The sequence below is a fragment of the Apteryx rowi genome, unplaced genomic scaffold (assembly GCF_003343035.1).
Source record: "Apteryx rowi isolate R43461 unplaced genomic scaffold, aptRow1 scaffold_209, whole genome shotgun sequence".
Classification (NCBI taxonomy): domain Eukaryota; kingdom Metazoa; phylum Chordata; class Aves; order Apterygiformes; family Apterygidae; genus Apteryx; species Apteryx rowi.
The window spans coordinates 1,256,848-1,273,188 of NW_020448408.1; the positions used below are offsets into that span (position 1 = coordinate 1,256,848).

A 16,341-nucleotide genomic window follows, 5' to 3' on the forward strand; every position below is an offset into this window, starting at 1 on the left:
CTGGGATCGTGCCAGACCTGTTGCCCGTTCCTTATTTTCCCCAAAGACAGAGTACTATAGGACTGTTACTTGGTCCCATCTACAGCCTTGGAAAGTAGGAACTAATTGGCGTCATTGAGTGTATGCCATTACATTGTTTTGTAACCTCTTTAAGAGAACTAAGTGCTATTGTGCTATAAGAATCTTCAAAATTTAATGTGGTGAATCTTGTTTCCATGAAAAACTAGGCCAAGAGTGAGACTTGGACAATCTATGTGTTCTGCCCCCCCAGTGCTCACTCATGCAGTAGTTCTTGAAGCCTTGGGCTGTTTCAGTCAAATGTGATAAGGAATAGGATTTGTAGGCCTTAAATCTGCTGGAAAACTGGTTCCATTAATTTTAATACTCATAGAACAATTCTCCTTCTCCACTTGCTGGTACTGGATCTTTAGCTTCACAACTGAACAAAATTCTCTTCAATTTAAACATTCATGAACAGCTGTTGTCATTAATGGCACACTTGGATTTCTTTTTTTTTTCTTTTTGGGAAACTAATCACAAAGATGCTATTGTTCACCTTTTCAAATGAACTTCAGAAGAAAGATATCTATTTTCTTCTTTTCTTAGGCCTCCTTGATTCAAGTGCCTGAAAGTGAGGTAAACAGGACTGGTGTTCTTTCAGGCACTCCTGTTCATCAGCCCTGTAGAGTTTGTGCCTCAGAAGTGACCTAGTGATGAAATAGTCCTTCCCTGCTGAGGCCAGCAAGCTTTTCGCTTTTTAAGAAAAAGAGGGGAAAACAATAGCGTTTCTGAGAACAACTGATAGCTTTTTTTACAAAGGACCTGATTAAAAAACAAAAAAAAAAGATGGAGGGGAAGCTTATGCCAGGACTGTCTTCCTGTATTTTTTCAGGTAGTGTAAGGGTGTTTTCTTTTTTTTATCGATTATTTAGAACTGCAGTCTCAGCCTAAAAGCAAGTCTCAAGAGGACCTCGTGGTGATAATGCCCCCTTCAGGCATTTCTCCATCTTCTTCTGTACTTGGATAAACTCATTCACTGTTGGGAAAATTGGATTTACAAATGAATAAAGAAAAAAAAACTCCCTAAAAATAGTTTGAGATCCAGAAGACAAATCTACATCAGATTACAGCTTGTATGAAGAGTTCTGATTTAAGAAAAAGGTGCACTGATAGAAGAACACAAAGAAAATTAAGGGTGTTTTCCTCAGGTTTGAGTCATCAACTTAAAGAAGTACAAGAAGGGTAAGCCAAACAACCCTGCCCTTTGCGAGTCCTCTTAATAGATGCATCTTGTGCTTCTTACAAGTGGATGGAATTGATCTGCTTGTTTTCTTCTAAATTGATGAATCTGAATTTGGATCCTTTTAGCATTATACTCTTAAATCTTCATCTACTTCAGGTTCCTCTACAGTGAGCATGTCTTGCAACTCTTGCAAATTAGAGATAAAAAGCCTTATAACAAGGTAAAGCACAAATGCACAGAACCAACTCAGTGTTGTGCTGGAGCAAATGCACCCTTATTATGGAATATGAGGAATCATGGTGAGGACATACCTGGGAGCTGGCCGAGCTTATTTCCAGGATTGGAGCCTGCTGTGCTTAGCCTGGCCTGGTTCTGCGCAAAGGACCCTGCTCATGTGGAACAAGCTCCCCCTCAAATCCCTGTTATTCAGTATATCCCTGCCTTCTTCCCACCCTTGACAATATCAAGTTGGCTGTACTTTCCAGTACAGCTTCCATTAAAAAAAAGTTACAGTTCATTAATGTTAGTCTGCCTGAAGGTGTCTTCATTTATCCTTCAGTGTTAACTGCAATAAAATGATGGCTGATTTTTTTGTCTTGGCTGTAGAGAACAGTGAAGAAACTTAAAATCATAGCCTCCATGGTATTTAAAGGGGTAAACTGATTCTTGTTCTTGAGAAAATTTCCAGATGGCGGCACCTATTTTCCTGTTTAAAGACAGGTAATTTCAAAGTACTTAAAGATTTGAAGGAAGTTCTTGTTAAATGTTCAAGATGCAATTCAGAATGTGTAGCTGCATTCTGATTCCTATTAAATGATTTTAATTACTCTATAATCACGTGGGATCCAGGACTTGTGTATGAAGACAGATGTGTAATGAATTGCTTTCTGGCTTACCACATAAGTACAGGAGTCCATCTGTCTGTAAAGTACGTAACACAAGTTTTACCAAAGAAAAAAAAACATATCACATTTATTGCTTCACTTCAAAATTGCTCAGGAAATTCTTCTTTTTCCCCACCTTGCTACTGTGGAGGAGACAGTTTCTATTTCAGACAAGAGCATCACTGGTTCAGTTATTCACTTAAAATAGAATTGGCATGGACATGTTATCTACTTTTACTCATATTTGATAGAAGAGTAGTTTTGCATATGGAATAATGGCCAGTCTTGGTCACTTTATCTTAAAGATTCAGGCAAGATAGGAAAGCCAGCTAAGATGGTTAAAGATGCATTGCAATTTGTTTGAGAGACTGTAAAGACTCTGGTGATGAGAGGAATCACAGAATGGTTGAGGTTGGAAGGGACCTTTGGAGATCATCTAGTCCAACCCCCCTGCTCAAGCAGGGTCACCTAGAGCACGTTGCACAGGATCGCGTCCAGGCGGGTTTTGAATATCTCCAGAGAAGGAGACTCCACAAGCTCTCTGGGCAACCTGTTCCAGTGCTCTGTCACCTTCACAGTGAAGAAGTTTTTTCTCATGTTCAGATGGAACTGCTTGTGTTTTAGTTTGTGCGCATTGCCTTTTGTGCTCTCACTGGGCACCACTGAAAAGAGTCTGGTCCCATCCTCTTGACACCCTCCCTTCAGATATTCATAGGCATTGATAAGATCTCCTCTCAGTCTTCTCCAGGCTGAAGAGTCCCAGCTCTCTCAGCCTTTCTTCATAGGAGAGATACTCCAGTCCCTTCATCGTCTTTGTAGCCCTTCGCTGGACTCTCTCCAGTAGTGTCACATCCCTCTTGTACTGGGGAGCCCAGAACTGGACAAGCGCTTCAGATGCGGCCTCACCAGGGTTGAGTAGAGGGGGAGAATCACCTGTCTTGACCTGCTGGCAGTGTTCTTCCTGATGCACCCCAGGATGCCATTGGCCTTCTTGGCCCCAAGGGCACATCGCTGGCTCGTGGTCTACTTGGTGTCCACCAGCACTCCCAGGTAGTTTTCTACAGAGCTGCTTTCCAGCAGGTCAGCCCCCAGCCTGTCCTGGTGCCGGGGGTTATTCCTCCCTAAGTGCAGGACCCTGCACTTGCCTTTGTTGAACCTCATGAGGTTCCTCTCTGCCCACCTCTCCAGCCTGTCCAGGTCTCTCTGAATGGCAGCACAGCCCTCTGGCGTATCAGTTTTGTATCATCAGCAAACTTGCTGAGGGTGCACTCTGTCCCTTCATCCAGGTCATTGATGAAGAAGTTGAACAGGGCTGGACCCAGTACTGACCCCTGGGGGACACCGCTAGCTACAGGCCTCCAACTAGACTCTGCACTGCTGATCACAACTCTCTGAGCTAGGCTGCTCAGCCAGTTTTCAGTCCACCTCACTGTCCGCTCATCTAGCCTGCACTTCCTGAGTTTTCCTGTGAGGATGAAGGAGAGTTGGATTTGACTGAGGTGTTTAAATGAAAAAGGATACTAGAAACTTGTTGCTCCTTTAATGTTGTGGGACAGGATGAAAGGAAGAAAGGATGCTTTCTGAAATAAGAGGCCAATAAAAGGTAGTGATCCTTGTGTTAGCTTGTGAGGTATCGCTGCTTTTAGAAATAGTGCCTAAAAGGAACTGTAACTCACTTAACATTCCTTGAATTAGTAATAAGTCTCTTGCTTTTGTAACAACCTTTTTGTGGTGAGTGAAGCTGTCATCCTGCTTCAGATACACCTGTTCCCAAGCTGGTCTCCTCGGTGGGGGGAGGAAAGAGGAAAAAAGCTCCTGCATTGGAGAATGCCATCAAAATTTGCATTTCCTCCAACTGAGAGAAAGTGCAGAATGTGCTTCCTCTGAGGGTGTGCAGCACTAGAAAACGTACCTTACCACATATTTAACATTTGCAGTCTTTAAATGAGTCAATTTAAAAAAAAAAAAAAAGAGAAAGCTAGTACTGTCAGTGCAAATATGTGACCCCTAAGCGGCTTGGTTTCCAGCAGTGATGCATGCTGTAGATGATGGGATGCTTAGTGAAGCTGAGCAAATCTGATACACATTCCTCAGGACTTTGCCATGGGACCTTCCCTTATTACATGAAGCAGATTAAGTACACTGGTGCTTAGAATTACTGGGGCAGTAAGGCAGCATAATGAAATCCCTGCTTTTTCATTATTTTTATCAGTTTCAGTAGCATATATTACACACGTACACTGGTATAGGCTTTTGATTTTTTAAATGACTGGACAAATTGTTGGAAATATCAGCAGAAAGTGAAATGCTTTGTTCAAGCAGCAAATCAGAATGCCCAATGTTGTGAAAATGAACAGGAAGTTTGTATTTTGTTTGTAATAGCATATAAAATTGTTGAGGCACTGGAAATACATTCTGGAAATTTTTCAATAACCAAAACAAGGTTGCAGTGGTATCAGATGTCTGAGTAATACAAATTCATTAGCACTTCCTGCTTTCTTGCTCAGAAACAGTGAAAAACAAATGTAACACCTGCTGAGAAAAAGCATCTGCTTGAAAATAATCTGATGCAAGTACGTTGTCTAACTTGGGAAACCTAGGAGACTTGGATCTGCAAATGAGACTTTCAGGATTATAGCAGTGAAAGAAGAGCATTCTCATTAAACAGAGCTTAACAGTTGCTCCCCTTGATGAATATTGGTATCAAAGAATACTTAAAATTTGTATCTTTCATCTTCAGTTATCATTTATATTAATGTTTTGCTTCAAAAAATGTATAGAAGCAGGATCTCTTCAAAATACACAAAAGCATTACAGTCCCTCCCTTGTTTTCATTCCTGAGAAATGCAATTCTTAAAATAGAAGCAGGAGAGCATGTCTTTTAAATAAGAATTAAAAATATAACTCTCTATTATGTCTTTCACTAACAGTGCTACATAATTAGTATTATGTAAATGAACATACAGGTAATCTGAAATTTATATTTATTGTCATTGAAGAGGAAGAGTTTTGTGTGGATCGAGCGCAGTGTGGGAGAGGAAGAAATTTTAGTATAAAGATTTTGTATAATGCATTCTTCAGTTGCACAGCAGTATTTGGGACTAATTGATTGTGAATTTAGCTCTTCAAATACTGGTCGTTGAAACTTGCTGCTTGATTCCTGTTATGTCTGGGTTCCAGAGGCTTTTGTATTCCTCCATATGACTTTGCAACATCTAAAAATAGTTCTGACCTGCTGCTAGTAACCTCCCTTTTCTTCTTCCCTTTCCAAAAAGTATGATGAACCTAAAGAAATAAAACTATCTAATGAATAGGTGAAAGTTATAACTTCCTTTGCCCCAGGGTTTTCTTATTTGGGTGGGGGAACCTTAGCAAGTTAAAGTCGGAAGTTGCACTGTTTATAAACTGTAATAGCAAAACTTCAGTTTTGGAGATGGCTTGAATTATTTAAACTTTGGTTTAAGAAGCTATGTAACTTTTTTCATTCACTTTTTCTGAAAAGCTATTAAAGACTATGAAACTGCTCAAGCCAATAGTGAAAATGACCAGCAGATTCGTGAGGGGCTAGAACGAGCCCAGAGGATGTTGAAGCAATCACAGAAAAGAGATTACTACAAAATTTTAGGAGTGAAAAGGTAAGATATTAATATCTGAGGTGTTTACTTGAAAGCTGGTTATTAAATCAGTATCTCTAGGACTGATCACCTGAACTTGTCGTGCTGCATGTTACTTTTCATTCATGTGTCTCTACTACCTTTACTTTCCTATTGTACTAGCTTAGCTGTTGCAGCACAGGGATGGGAAGAGGGAGGACAGTATTCAGCTTTAAAGGAGTTTTAAACAAACACTACTTAATGAAAAAGCACCATTGAGAAGGAAGGAAATAAATCGGCAAGAAATTTGTAGTAGAGATGATCAACAATAAGGTGAACAAATTGAGGAAAAAATGAAGACTAGAGCTGGAAAGAATTATGGAACGCAAAAAAAAAAAATTTGTGGCAGATACTATGATAGACTGGGTGAGTTTGAAAGGACTGATTGAAAGCGGTACCTAAATATGCTTCTGCCATTAACCTGGAGAAACTAATGACTTCTTTTTAATGATAACCAACCAAATGTTCCATTCTGAACTAGTACTGGTCACCCCTCTAGTCATGAACTAATTCAATCTCTTTCTGCTTTTTGTGTCTCACCTCTTTAAATTCTTCAGACCGGGAGCCGTATTCTGAATAATAGCTCCTAATAGCATCTTTCCAAAGAAAGTAAATGTGTGATGGAGGAAAAAGTAATTTTTGTTTAATGTAGTAACCTGTTTCCTCTGGTTTTGTGTGAAGTGTCTTGAGTGCCATCTGCAAAAGGTTAACTAGTAACAGCTTAATTTTTTGAAGCCCTTAATTCTGTTTTATTGTTTAAAATAAACCTGTAGATTCAGTAGTGTGGCACATGAACAACTAGAAAACTTGTAAATTATCACAATTTTGTCCACCTAGAAATGCTCGAAAGCAAGAAATCATAAAAGCTTACAGAAAACTGGCATCCCAGTGGCACCCTGATAACTTCCAGAGTGAGGAAGAAAAGAAGAAAGCAGAGAAAAAGTTCATTGATATAGCAGCTGCTAAAGAAGTCCTCACTGACCCAGGTAATGGTGGTTCATATGCTGTGGCTTCATTTTTCTTACATCAGTGTAAAATGCAGCAAATGTAGGTCTTAACAAGTGTTAACAGCACCCCCCCCCCCCCAATATCTGTTTTGAGAAGGCAGTGCCCAATTTGGATGTAACTATCTGTTGTCTGAAGTCAGATAAAAAAATTATTGGATTTCTCCCCAGCTTTGGACTGTGCTTCAAGATCAGTCTGTTATTGTACCTTTTGTCCCACCCTTTTGACCAAGAATGGTATTAAATCTTGAAAACGGTGGTTAATTGCTTCTCTTCTTAAACCAGTTCTGAGTTTGTTTTGTTGTCCATCATATATGTCACAGATATAGTGTAAGGCACAAGGTCACAACTAGATGCTTTCAATCACCAGAGGTAGAATTTAAAGGACCAGTAACAACCTGGAATTTTTATTGCATTTCAGTGACTTTTGTTTTAAAGATAAAAATAAAATATTTTAGAGGTCTCTTCTTAGGATACAACCTTGCAGAGGTTCCTGGCATTGCCCAGCTCTGTGTCAAACTAAATTTAGATAGACAGCCCCTGAAGTACTCCAGAGAAACCCTCAAAACTGTCCTTTTGTTGTTGTGTGTATCATAGCCTAGCTGAGCACTGCCCCAGGAGCAGAAGACTGGGTTCCCTCGGTCTGGGCTAGGGCCTGGCTCCTTGGGCCAGCTCAGTCAGCAGGAGCAAGGAGGTCCCTGTCAGGCCTGGCTGTTTGCTGGTCAGCTTTTGGGAAGGGAAAAAGGAGAGAATGCTCTTGGGAAGACCCCATGGCGCAGTGACTAGGACATCTGGTCCCTTAAACTGAGAGATACACTGAGGCAGTGGACCATTTAGTCTGAAGTGAAGATTTTTATAGAAAATGAGGTGGCGAGTTTATTTTGCTTCCCCGGGGGAAAAAAGCCTCAGCCAAAGCAGTCTTTTAGATTTGTCTTGCACTGTTCCTAGATGGTCACTGGAAAAAGAAACACATAAATGAGGCAGGTATCAGAAGATCCTTTTTATTTTCACCAAATGTTTGGGGTCAGCTAAGTGATAGCTAAGTAGATGGGCTCAAACTTTCTCGGGGCAAGGAGGGAGCTAAAAGTACTGAACTGCATTACGAGCACTTTTGATTACTAGAAAACCATATTCTTTGTTAACGTGATCTTTGCTCATAATTATATATATGTATTAGGGGATTTATATGTTGGTAGTGTTTAAGATGCTGTTTGCCCTGTCAGCATTTCTAGAATATGTTCTTCTGTTTTCTCCTTGGCATTGTTCTTGATGTCATATTTACTGTTCCTGTCAAACCAACTGGGCAAAAAAATAGCACTGGTCATACTTGGCTTTCTTGATGAGCTTCTACCTGCATTTCATTCTTTCTCTGACTGGAATGTCTTTCTCTTCCTGTCCTCTAAATATTTTTCCTGCTCACTTTCTGGCTCTAGTAGACATGTCATGTAAGAAGACACCACAAACCTGTGGTCTGCTGGATCTCTGAGCTTTTATTTGCAAGGTGGTTGTCATAGGGCTCTGGTGTACTTTGCCTCAGGCAATCTTCCACATTGCCACTTCTGGTCACATTATTTCTCCTTACTAACTCTGCTGCTGTCTTTTCTGACTTGTCTATGAAATGGGTCTCCTGAAAAGGGCCAAAGAGTCAAAAACCTTGTAGGATTTGCAGGGCCTGCGGACTGCTTGCAAGTTATATCCAGGTGTAAACCACAAAGTAGTGGGGTAGACTCTGACTTGTCTRTGGTCTTTGGGCCTTCAGGAAGGCTTTCGACTTTTGCCTCTCTGGACAGTGCAGATACAAAATTACCTCAGGAAGACACTTTCTGGCTCTAAGCTGTGCCATCTCCCAGCATAAATGGCATATGGAGACGATTGAAAAAGTTTGGGGCTCTGCTCACTGACCCTCATACTATTGCTGAAGGATCAATTTTGCAATATATACTGGTTGAAAAAAAGTTGGAAGGATACAGCATGCTGTGTTCCCTGACCCATCCTGAGTGTGTGTGGTTGTGGGAGAGCAAGTCCAACGCAGTCAAGAACAAAATGTCCCAATTATTTGTGGAACATAATTGGCCAAAGTGTGGCTGTCCCTGTTGAAATTCACATATGTCCTATTGGACATATATAGGCAGGTACTGTCTCTTGTTGCTTTAAACTAAACAACTTGCTTGAATTAAATCTTACTACAGTGTTGTAAGGGAATTGAAGGCTTTTTTTCCCTCTGTCAGTCTCCTGGACACTTTGAAAAATCAATGCATCTATAATTAGGCAGGTTCCTCCAAATGCTGTTAATGCAAGTTGTCATTAGCCCTGAGGGCTTTCTGAAATGGTATTAAGTATTAGTCATCAAAGATGCTTGTTTTATTGTCCTAACTCCTGTGCAATGTTTTCACCTTGTTTTTATGTTTCCTTCAGAAATGAGGCGGAAGTTTGATGCGGGAGAGGACCCTCTGGATGCAGAGAGTCAGCAGGGTGGGGGCAACCCTTTCCACAGGAACTGGAACACATGGCAAGGATTCAACCCCTTTGGTTCGGGAGGAGGACCATTTACATTCAAATTCCACTTCAGTTAGAGCCAAGACTGGTTTTGGTGGCTGCTGCTGTTTTTTACTTAATTTGTTTAAAAATAAAAGTCTCTCAGTTCAAGACCCCAAATCTTAATTTCTAATGTTGTCCTTAACCCAGAGTCTTACCGTATTAGAAGAAGGCTAGCTCTTTCTTTTAGTATTCAGAGGGCGTGCTTTGTGGTGAACTTGACAGGCTTATACTGGTAGGTGGGTGGGTTGAATAAGGGTTTTGTTACTGCTTATGTATTTGTTCTGGGTATGCAGAAAATCTTTATTCTTATTGATGAAAAAACAGTAAGAGGCTATTTAGGACAGCACCTAAACATATCCTTAGGACTAAAATATATGCTTAAAGGCAAAAATGCATGTAAATACTTTTCTGAATCAAGATCTAATAATAAATGTGGAAAGGGTAGTTTTGATAGTCTCTGTATTAACAAATTGTTAGTCATTGTGCTCAGCAGAATGATCCATCTCTCAGTATTGGTAAAAGGAAATCCTGGTGACCATCTGCCGTATTACTGTTGGTAGTGCCATAGGTAGGGTGAAGAGACTGCTACAGGAGTCTAAACAGTCTTTTCTAAAGAAGATTGTGTGTAAGTAATGGGACTTGAAAATATCTACTCACTTTATTCATTAACTTTTGATTGGGATGGTTTCCTTGGCAGTAATTGTCAAATATGAAAGTAAAAAAAATACATGGTTTTTTTTGATCACTTTTTCTGAATGTAATTTGGGAAGCTGAAGTATCATTCTTGAGTGGTTTGTACTTTTTTAACACAGCATCTGCATGAGATATGAGCAAAACAGCTTAATGTGACATTTCCCAACTATGCAGCAGTTTGCAACTTCTCTGTATTGTTATATATAATTTGAGAACCGATACAGATTGTGAGGTGAGAGTACTATGGACTGTAGGAATAAAATATTAACTCTAGTCTCTCTCCCCTCCCCCCTTTTTTAAACTTCATTTCTGCTGGGTGACATGAGTATGAATTAACTCTGTGCAATTGTTCGAAGTAGTTGTATATTTTGTGTAACAGCCACTGTACTGCAAAAACAACTGCTTGTGTACAGAAAGTGACTAACTTTCTATTAGCCAAAAGTCTGATTTTATTTTTTTTCTATATACACATAGGTAAAATTGGTTTAGTGTATTGATGGGACTGTGTGTGTGTGTGAGTATGAGGTATTACCAGGACTGTAGCTGCTATCGAGTGAGGTAGTCTTTTCATTCTGTAATTGAATATATAACAGTGGTTATTGATGACTTTCATCAGCAACCATTTCCTTAGCATGCCAGAATTACCATTCATTAATTTTTTTATTTGAATTTTAACTGGAAAACAATAATCAGTTAATAGGAATCTTCTCTCATTGCACCTCATTGCATTTAAAAGCATGAGCAGCCTCAGTAAAACACAGAAAATGAGCAGATAAGACCTTCAATCTGAAAGTTATTTTTATTACTTGAAGTGCAGTTGCTATTGAAGCATAACCCTTCTCTCCTGCCCCAAGTACTTCTGGACATAATTTTGAAATCATGTAGCTTGCTAAAATGTATTTTTGACAGCAATTTAAAGGCCAGTGTTCGTTCAGCAGAAACTAATCTTCAAGCTGAAGAATGTATTTGGTCACTTCTAGCAGCTTATGGTATCTGTGCTGGTGCAAAAATACCCTAGCAGCATCTTAAACTCCAGTGTCAGGCATCTTCCAAGTTGAATTATTTTTCTAGAAATTTGGCATCTACTTTTGACCAGATTATCTTTAAGCTCTAAGATGCTCAGGGCATCATTTGTGTCCTTTTAGGTTGGTCCGGTTCTCTTGGGGCCTCTGGGGCTCAGACACAGGAACTTGCTACACAATAACCTGGTACTCTGCAGCATCAGCTGAGGCAGAGGGCTCCTGCACATGTGCTTTTTGCTCACAATAAATAAAAGATGATTAGGTGGTTCAGCTGCCTTCCTGTTGCTTGTCACTAAAACACTTTTTTTCTTTCTTTTTTTGATAAGCTAGCTCCAGTTACTTGCACTTGCTGCAGGCTGAATGGCTTCTATATATGGATTGCCTGTTGCGCAGTTAGGCATCTGTGTGTGAGCCTGTGCTCTGTGTATATAGCCTTATTCACCACAGGAGGGGCTGGGTTTGAAATACTATTGAATGATCAGTGTTCGCAATATGTTGCAAGCCTGTACAGACAGGAGTGGTGTTCAGTTTCAGGAAGTCACAGTAAATGCCACAGACAGCTATGTTTGTGTGCTAGAGAGGTGCTAGAAATGTTGCCTTTTCTTTTAAAGGACAGCCCTTGTTCAGCTTTTTTTGTTCTTATCCTTCTCCCTTCTCAGTTTTAAAGGCCGTACCTAAGAGAATCCAGTTGCCTGGTTATTTCTTTTATCATTTTTAGGGAAGGAAAAGGATGGTCTCTCTTAGGTACATTATTCATACCATGCAGTGATGTTAGAGCAGCGCATTCTTTCTCTGGAAAGTGGACAGTTCTGCCTTATATTGGAAGTGATCAGTAACAGAAGGGATTATATTCAATTTTGAGGATGAATGGGATAAGAAAATAATGTAGGGGAAAAAAAAAGGCTCAAGTCTGGTCAGCGGAGGAAGAAAAGCAATGCTTGAATGCTATTCATTAATTCCTTTTGTGGAAGACGATCTTGAAAATGAAAACAAAAATGGCAATAGAGGATGAGGTTTCCTGACATTAAGCTGACTGATTATATGAAATGTTATCATTTTAGATGTTACCGTTTTAGATGCTGTTTTTAAGGGAGCAGAGGCTGGCTTTTAGCTTTAAGGTACTTCTGAAAATACAAAGGGACAAAGTTGTGTTAAAGCAAAGGCATTTTCATTTCAACAGTTTCCAGATACAGTGATGTATTTGCTGATGTGGCTTTAGAAAATGAAGTTCTGATAACAGAGTGTTAATGGTGCAAACAATATATAAGGAAGCTGAATTCACTTTTTTATTTATAATGGGTGTCTGTAGTGCAATAATGTTCAATAACTGAACATTGAAATAAATGTCTTGACAGTTTGTAAACCCTAAAATGTGCATGAAGCATCATTACAATAATTGGCCTGTAGGTAGATGCAAACTCTTTATGTTAAAATCTATAGCTTAATTTTTATAAACTAGTTTCCAGTGTGTTTTAAAAGGGAGGTGGGTGGGAAAATGTATTTTACTTGATACATGCTTAATACTGATGTATTAATCAGTATTAAAATTCATTTTGAATCTGTTTTAAACTTAAGAGCTCAAAACTTGTGATATAAGCAGAAGATGTGTCAGCTTACTCAAAGTTTATTTCAGTTTTCAGACTTGTGGAATAAGAATTATTTTTCTGTTTAGGGCTGTGACTTGTAGGAGCCTTGCTGGAAATTAGCCAATGTAGCATAGCAGGTTAGTTGTATTTAAAAGTGCCTTATTGTAAGGTATTATTTGTTTGCTCTGTAATATACACTTTTATCCATAAAACTTAAAAAGATRGGAGGATTTCTTTTTTTTTGTTTTTGCCCACTGCAGTTTTATGTTTTAAGAAGGGTAAGTAAAGTTAGCCAGAGATTTATCAAATGTTTCAAATCATAAAATGTCTTTATATAAAATCATAAGAAATCTAAAAAGCAAGAACTGTTTTTTCTAGAACTGTGGGAATTATTTTGTGGTATTTTTCACAATAAAGATATTTATGATGACAAGAATGCACTGCAGTGTTTTTATCTATCCCTCCTTCCCCATCCCACTCTAAGTTTTGAAAGTTGGAGTTGCATAGGAGTGCAGTAAGAGGCTGTCAAAACACTAGCTTTGGGGTTAAATTAAAATAATTTTAGGCAGCTAATACGAAAGTTGACAGGCTTTAAAAAGTAAAATACAAGGTGAAATAGCATTTGTATATTTCATATTTTTGGTTTCAAAACTTAGTCATCCTCTAGTTCTGTAGGAAATAGCTAATTACTGTATCTTGAAGTAGACCTTTCTTCTTGTAGCTGAACAGTTAGCAGCACTATGGTGAAATGTTTTTATGATGGTAGAAGACAGCATTTGACAATCTCTCGGACTGGTACCTCGTATTGTTCTTCGAGGGGTGTGGGGAGAAATCCAGTTCTCTGTACAGTCAGGTTAAGAGTGGTGTGGGGGAGGTTTTTTGTTTTGTGTGGATGGTGTGTGTGTGTGTGTGGTTTTTTTGTTTTTTGTTTGGTTTAACAGCAGTCTTGTTAGCAAGGCAGTGGGTCTTTCTGAACAGCAAGCTCTATTGAGCATCTCGCCCCTGGGTTGCTGGTGCTACATGGGGAAAAGGAGGAATCCCTGTCCCCTTCCTCCTGACATCAGCACTCAACCCACAAGTGCTGGAGAGGCAGGTGGGTAGCTGAGTACGTGTAGTACATCTAAGACATGCAGGTAGTCCAAGTAATGATGAAAAAGACTTCGAACAATGATTGTGTATCCAGTGAATGTTCCAAGTTGGCTGAAGAAAGTAGCAGAATTCCAAGGTAGGTGTGAAGGAGCCTGCGAGAGTCCCACCTTTAAGTCCTCAGCTATAGAGGAGGGCATTATAATGCTATCATATAGCATTATAATAGGAGCCACAACAGCAGACTCTGCCTAAGCAGGTGTCTGCTTACTCTTCTTCATCTGGTAAAGACCAAAATTAATTTACAACTCCTCAATAGTTTTCACTAGCTTTGGGGACAGCACCTTAGGTGTTCCTGGGGCCTGGAAAAGGAGCTGCAGAGAGTGAAACCTTCATGTCACATCTTACTGCTGCTTTGTCCTTGAGAAATACCTACCATGGCTTCTGTTGTGAGAGTGTGGGAATATTTTGTATTGAGGGGTGAGGTGCCTCCAAGGGGCCTGCCTCCATATTCACACGATGCAGAGAAGGGTTGAAAGGGAGCTCTTGTTAATGACAAAGAATTTTTGCTTCAGAGAAGGGTGGGAATTGCATCAGCAAAGAACGCACCAGCTAGAGAAGAAGGCTGTGCTGTAGTGAGGGAGCGGGGAGCAGGAATCGCTAGCAGACATGGATGGTTAACAGTTGGGGTGCTGCAGTTGCTTCCTGTTCAGAAGATAAACTGTGTTGTGTCAGTCAGTCTGAGGAAGACCCTTTTTTACAAATGAAATTGGTTTGGACTCTGCTCTGGTTCTGCCATGGTTATCTTTTGCTTAGGGTGTGAGATACAACAAGCACTGGATTGGGCTTATAATTATGTTTTAATTACTATAGGGAGAGGTATAGCTCATAGCTCTGGGGCAGGCTTTAGCTGTCACAGCCACATCCTTTGATTTCTTCAGATACTAGCTCTTTCAGCTAAACTTCAAGGCCAGCTGACAAGGAGAGGCACTGCCATCTCTGCAAAGGCTGAGTGGGTAAGAGGTTGGGGTGGAAACTGCATTATGGGACTCAGGGCCAGTCTGCCCTCAAAGTGCTCCACTAGGGCTTGAAATACATCAGTGACCTTGTTGAACATGTCTATTCACGGCTGCCATAAAGAAGCCACCGAGAGCTTGATCTGGTCACCAAGTATGACCCTGGTGCAGCAACATAAGAAATAAAGCTGAGTTGTATCTATGGAGTCTAGGTGGCAATCCTGCCTGAAGTCATCCAAAGTGTGTGTGTGTGTATATATATGCATGCTATACACATGTATAGATGAGTGTGAAATAAGTAAAATGGCTCCTATCAGTCATCAAAATATGCATTTTATGATCATGGTAACATCCCAACCTCTTCCTTATAAACTGCTAATTTTTAGTATTTACTGGTTGAAAGCAACTTACAGTATACTGTCTTATGTATATGCACAGCCTACTAGAGCTGTAAACTGTACAGGGGTTGGGGAGGAAGTTGTATGAGTGCTGGGTTGTTGTATGAGTGCTGGGTTGTTGTTTGGGGGTGTTTTTTCAGGCTAATAGCTTTAAGTAGAGCATCCAACTATCTAAGGAGAGCACAGACAGGCACTGTATAGGGACAGAAGCCAAGAGAACATCTGAACAGTTGTTTATCAGGGCTTATAAAGTGGCCAAATTTTGGCAATTTTCCACAAGACTGAAGAAAGGTGCATCTCTTGCAGCACTCAAAAAAATTTTTTGAGGCAAAACAAATTTCCTGCTGTTTTAACTGACAGATGCTTGCTATAAAGTAGCTCATATTAAGGGCTGGCAAAGTTGTAAAGAATTGAAAACCTGGTATGTCTGTATGGAAAGTAAATCACAGCAGAATGACAATAGGCCTTTTATACATTTGAATGAGAAGCTAAAACACAGGCCCCAACAAACACTACTACTAAAACATGTTACATACACTCATATGGACAAAGACAAATTTACATTGAAGAGAAGATACAGTCAAGTTGAATCAAGACTCCTTTAGCATAAGGTATCATCAACCTTTTAAATGCCTGTTACTCCACTTGTACTAATACCATAGTTCTTATCACTTTCAATCTGGAAGTAAAAACCAATGTAAAGGGGATGAGCTGACCAAAAGCAAATGACCCTTTTGCTAAAGATATCTGAAAGCCTCTCAGAACTGAACCTGGGAGGAAGAAAGACCTTGCTGAAAAAGTCACTACTCTTCTGCCCCTTGAGGCAGAAGCTTGGTTACTTCTTTCACCTGCACTGTTCTGTCATGAAAGAAAACAGCTGAAAGCAAAAACATTTGCTCTTCACAAAATCTGTTGCCTCAGGATGCAGTTTGTACTACTCGTGCTCAGACTGTCTACTATAAGCCTTTCACAAGGTGACTAGCACAAGGAGTAGCAGACTTGCAACATCTACATACAGCTCAATCCTATCTGCCTAGACCAGGAAACTGACTTTTATGGTACAGTGTCCTTGGAGATTAAACACCTCAAGGGTTAGATAAAAGTGAGACTAAACAATTTCATTAATATTCATCCCTATAAGACCATGATTTTGGGGAAAGGAGAAAAATCATCATCTGATTAAAAAAAAGTTCAGCAGATGTGCCAATTCTACAATTT

The 16,341-nt window shown here is 39.8% G+C and overlaps 1 protein-coding gene across 1 annotated transcript in view; it reads left to right on the forward strand.

The window, feature by feature from the left end:
* Positions 1-13,061, forward strand: part of DNAJC3 (DnaJ heat shock protein family (Hsp40) member C3) — a 49,053-nt gene extending 35,992 nt beyond the window's left edge. Inside the window, exons 12-14 of the mRNA XM_026064078.1 lie at positions 5,630-5,762; positions 6,618-6,766; positions 9,200-13,061. Of these exons, the coding sequence (XP_025919863.1) occupies positions 5,630-5,762; positions 6,618-6,766; positions 9,200-9,357 (440 nt within the window). The 3' untranslated portion in view covers positions 9,358-13,061. The remainder of the gene's footprint in view (positions 1-5,629; positions 5,763-6,617; positions 6,767-9,199) is intronic.
* Positions 13,062-16,341: the final 3,280 nt, after the last annotated feature.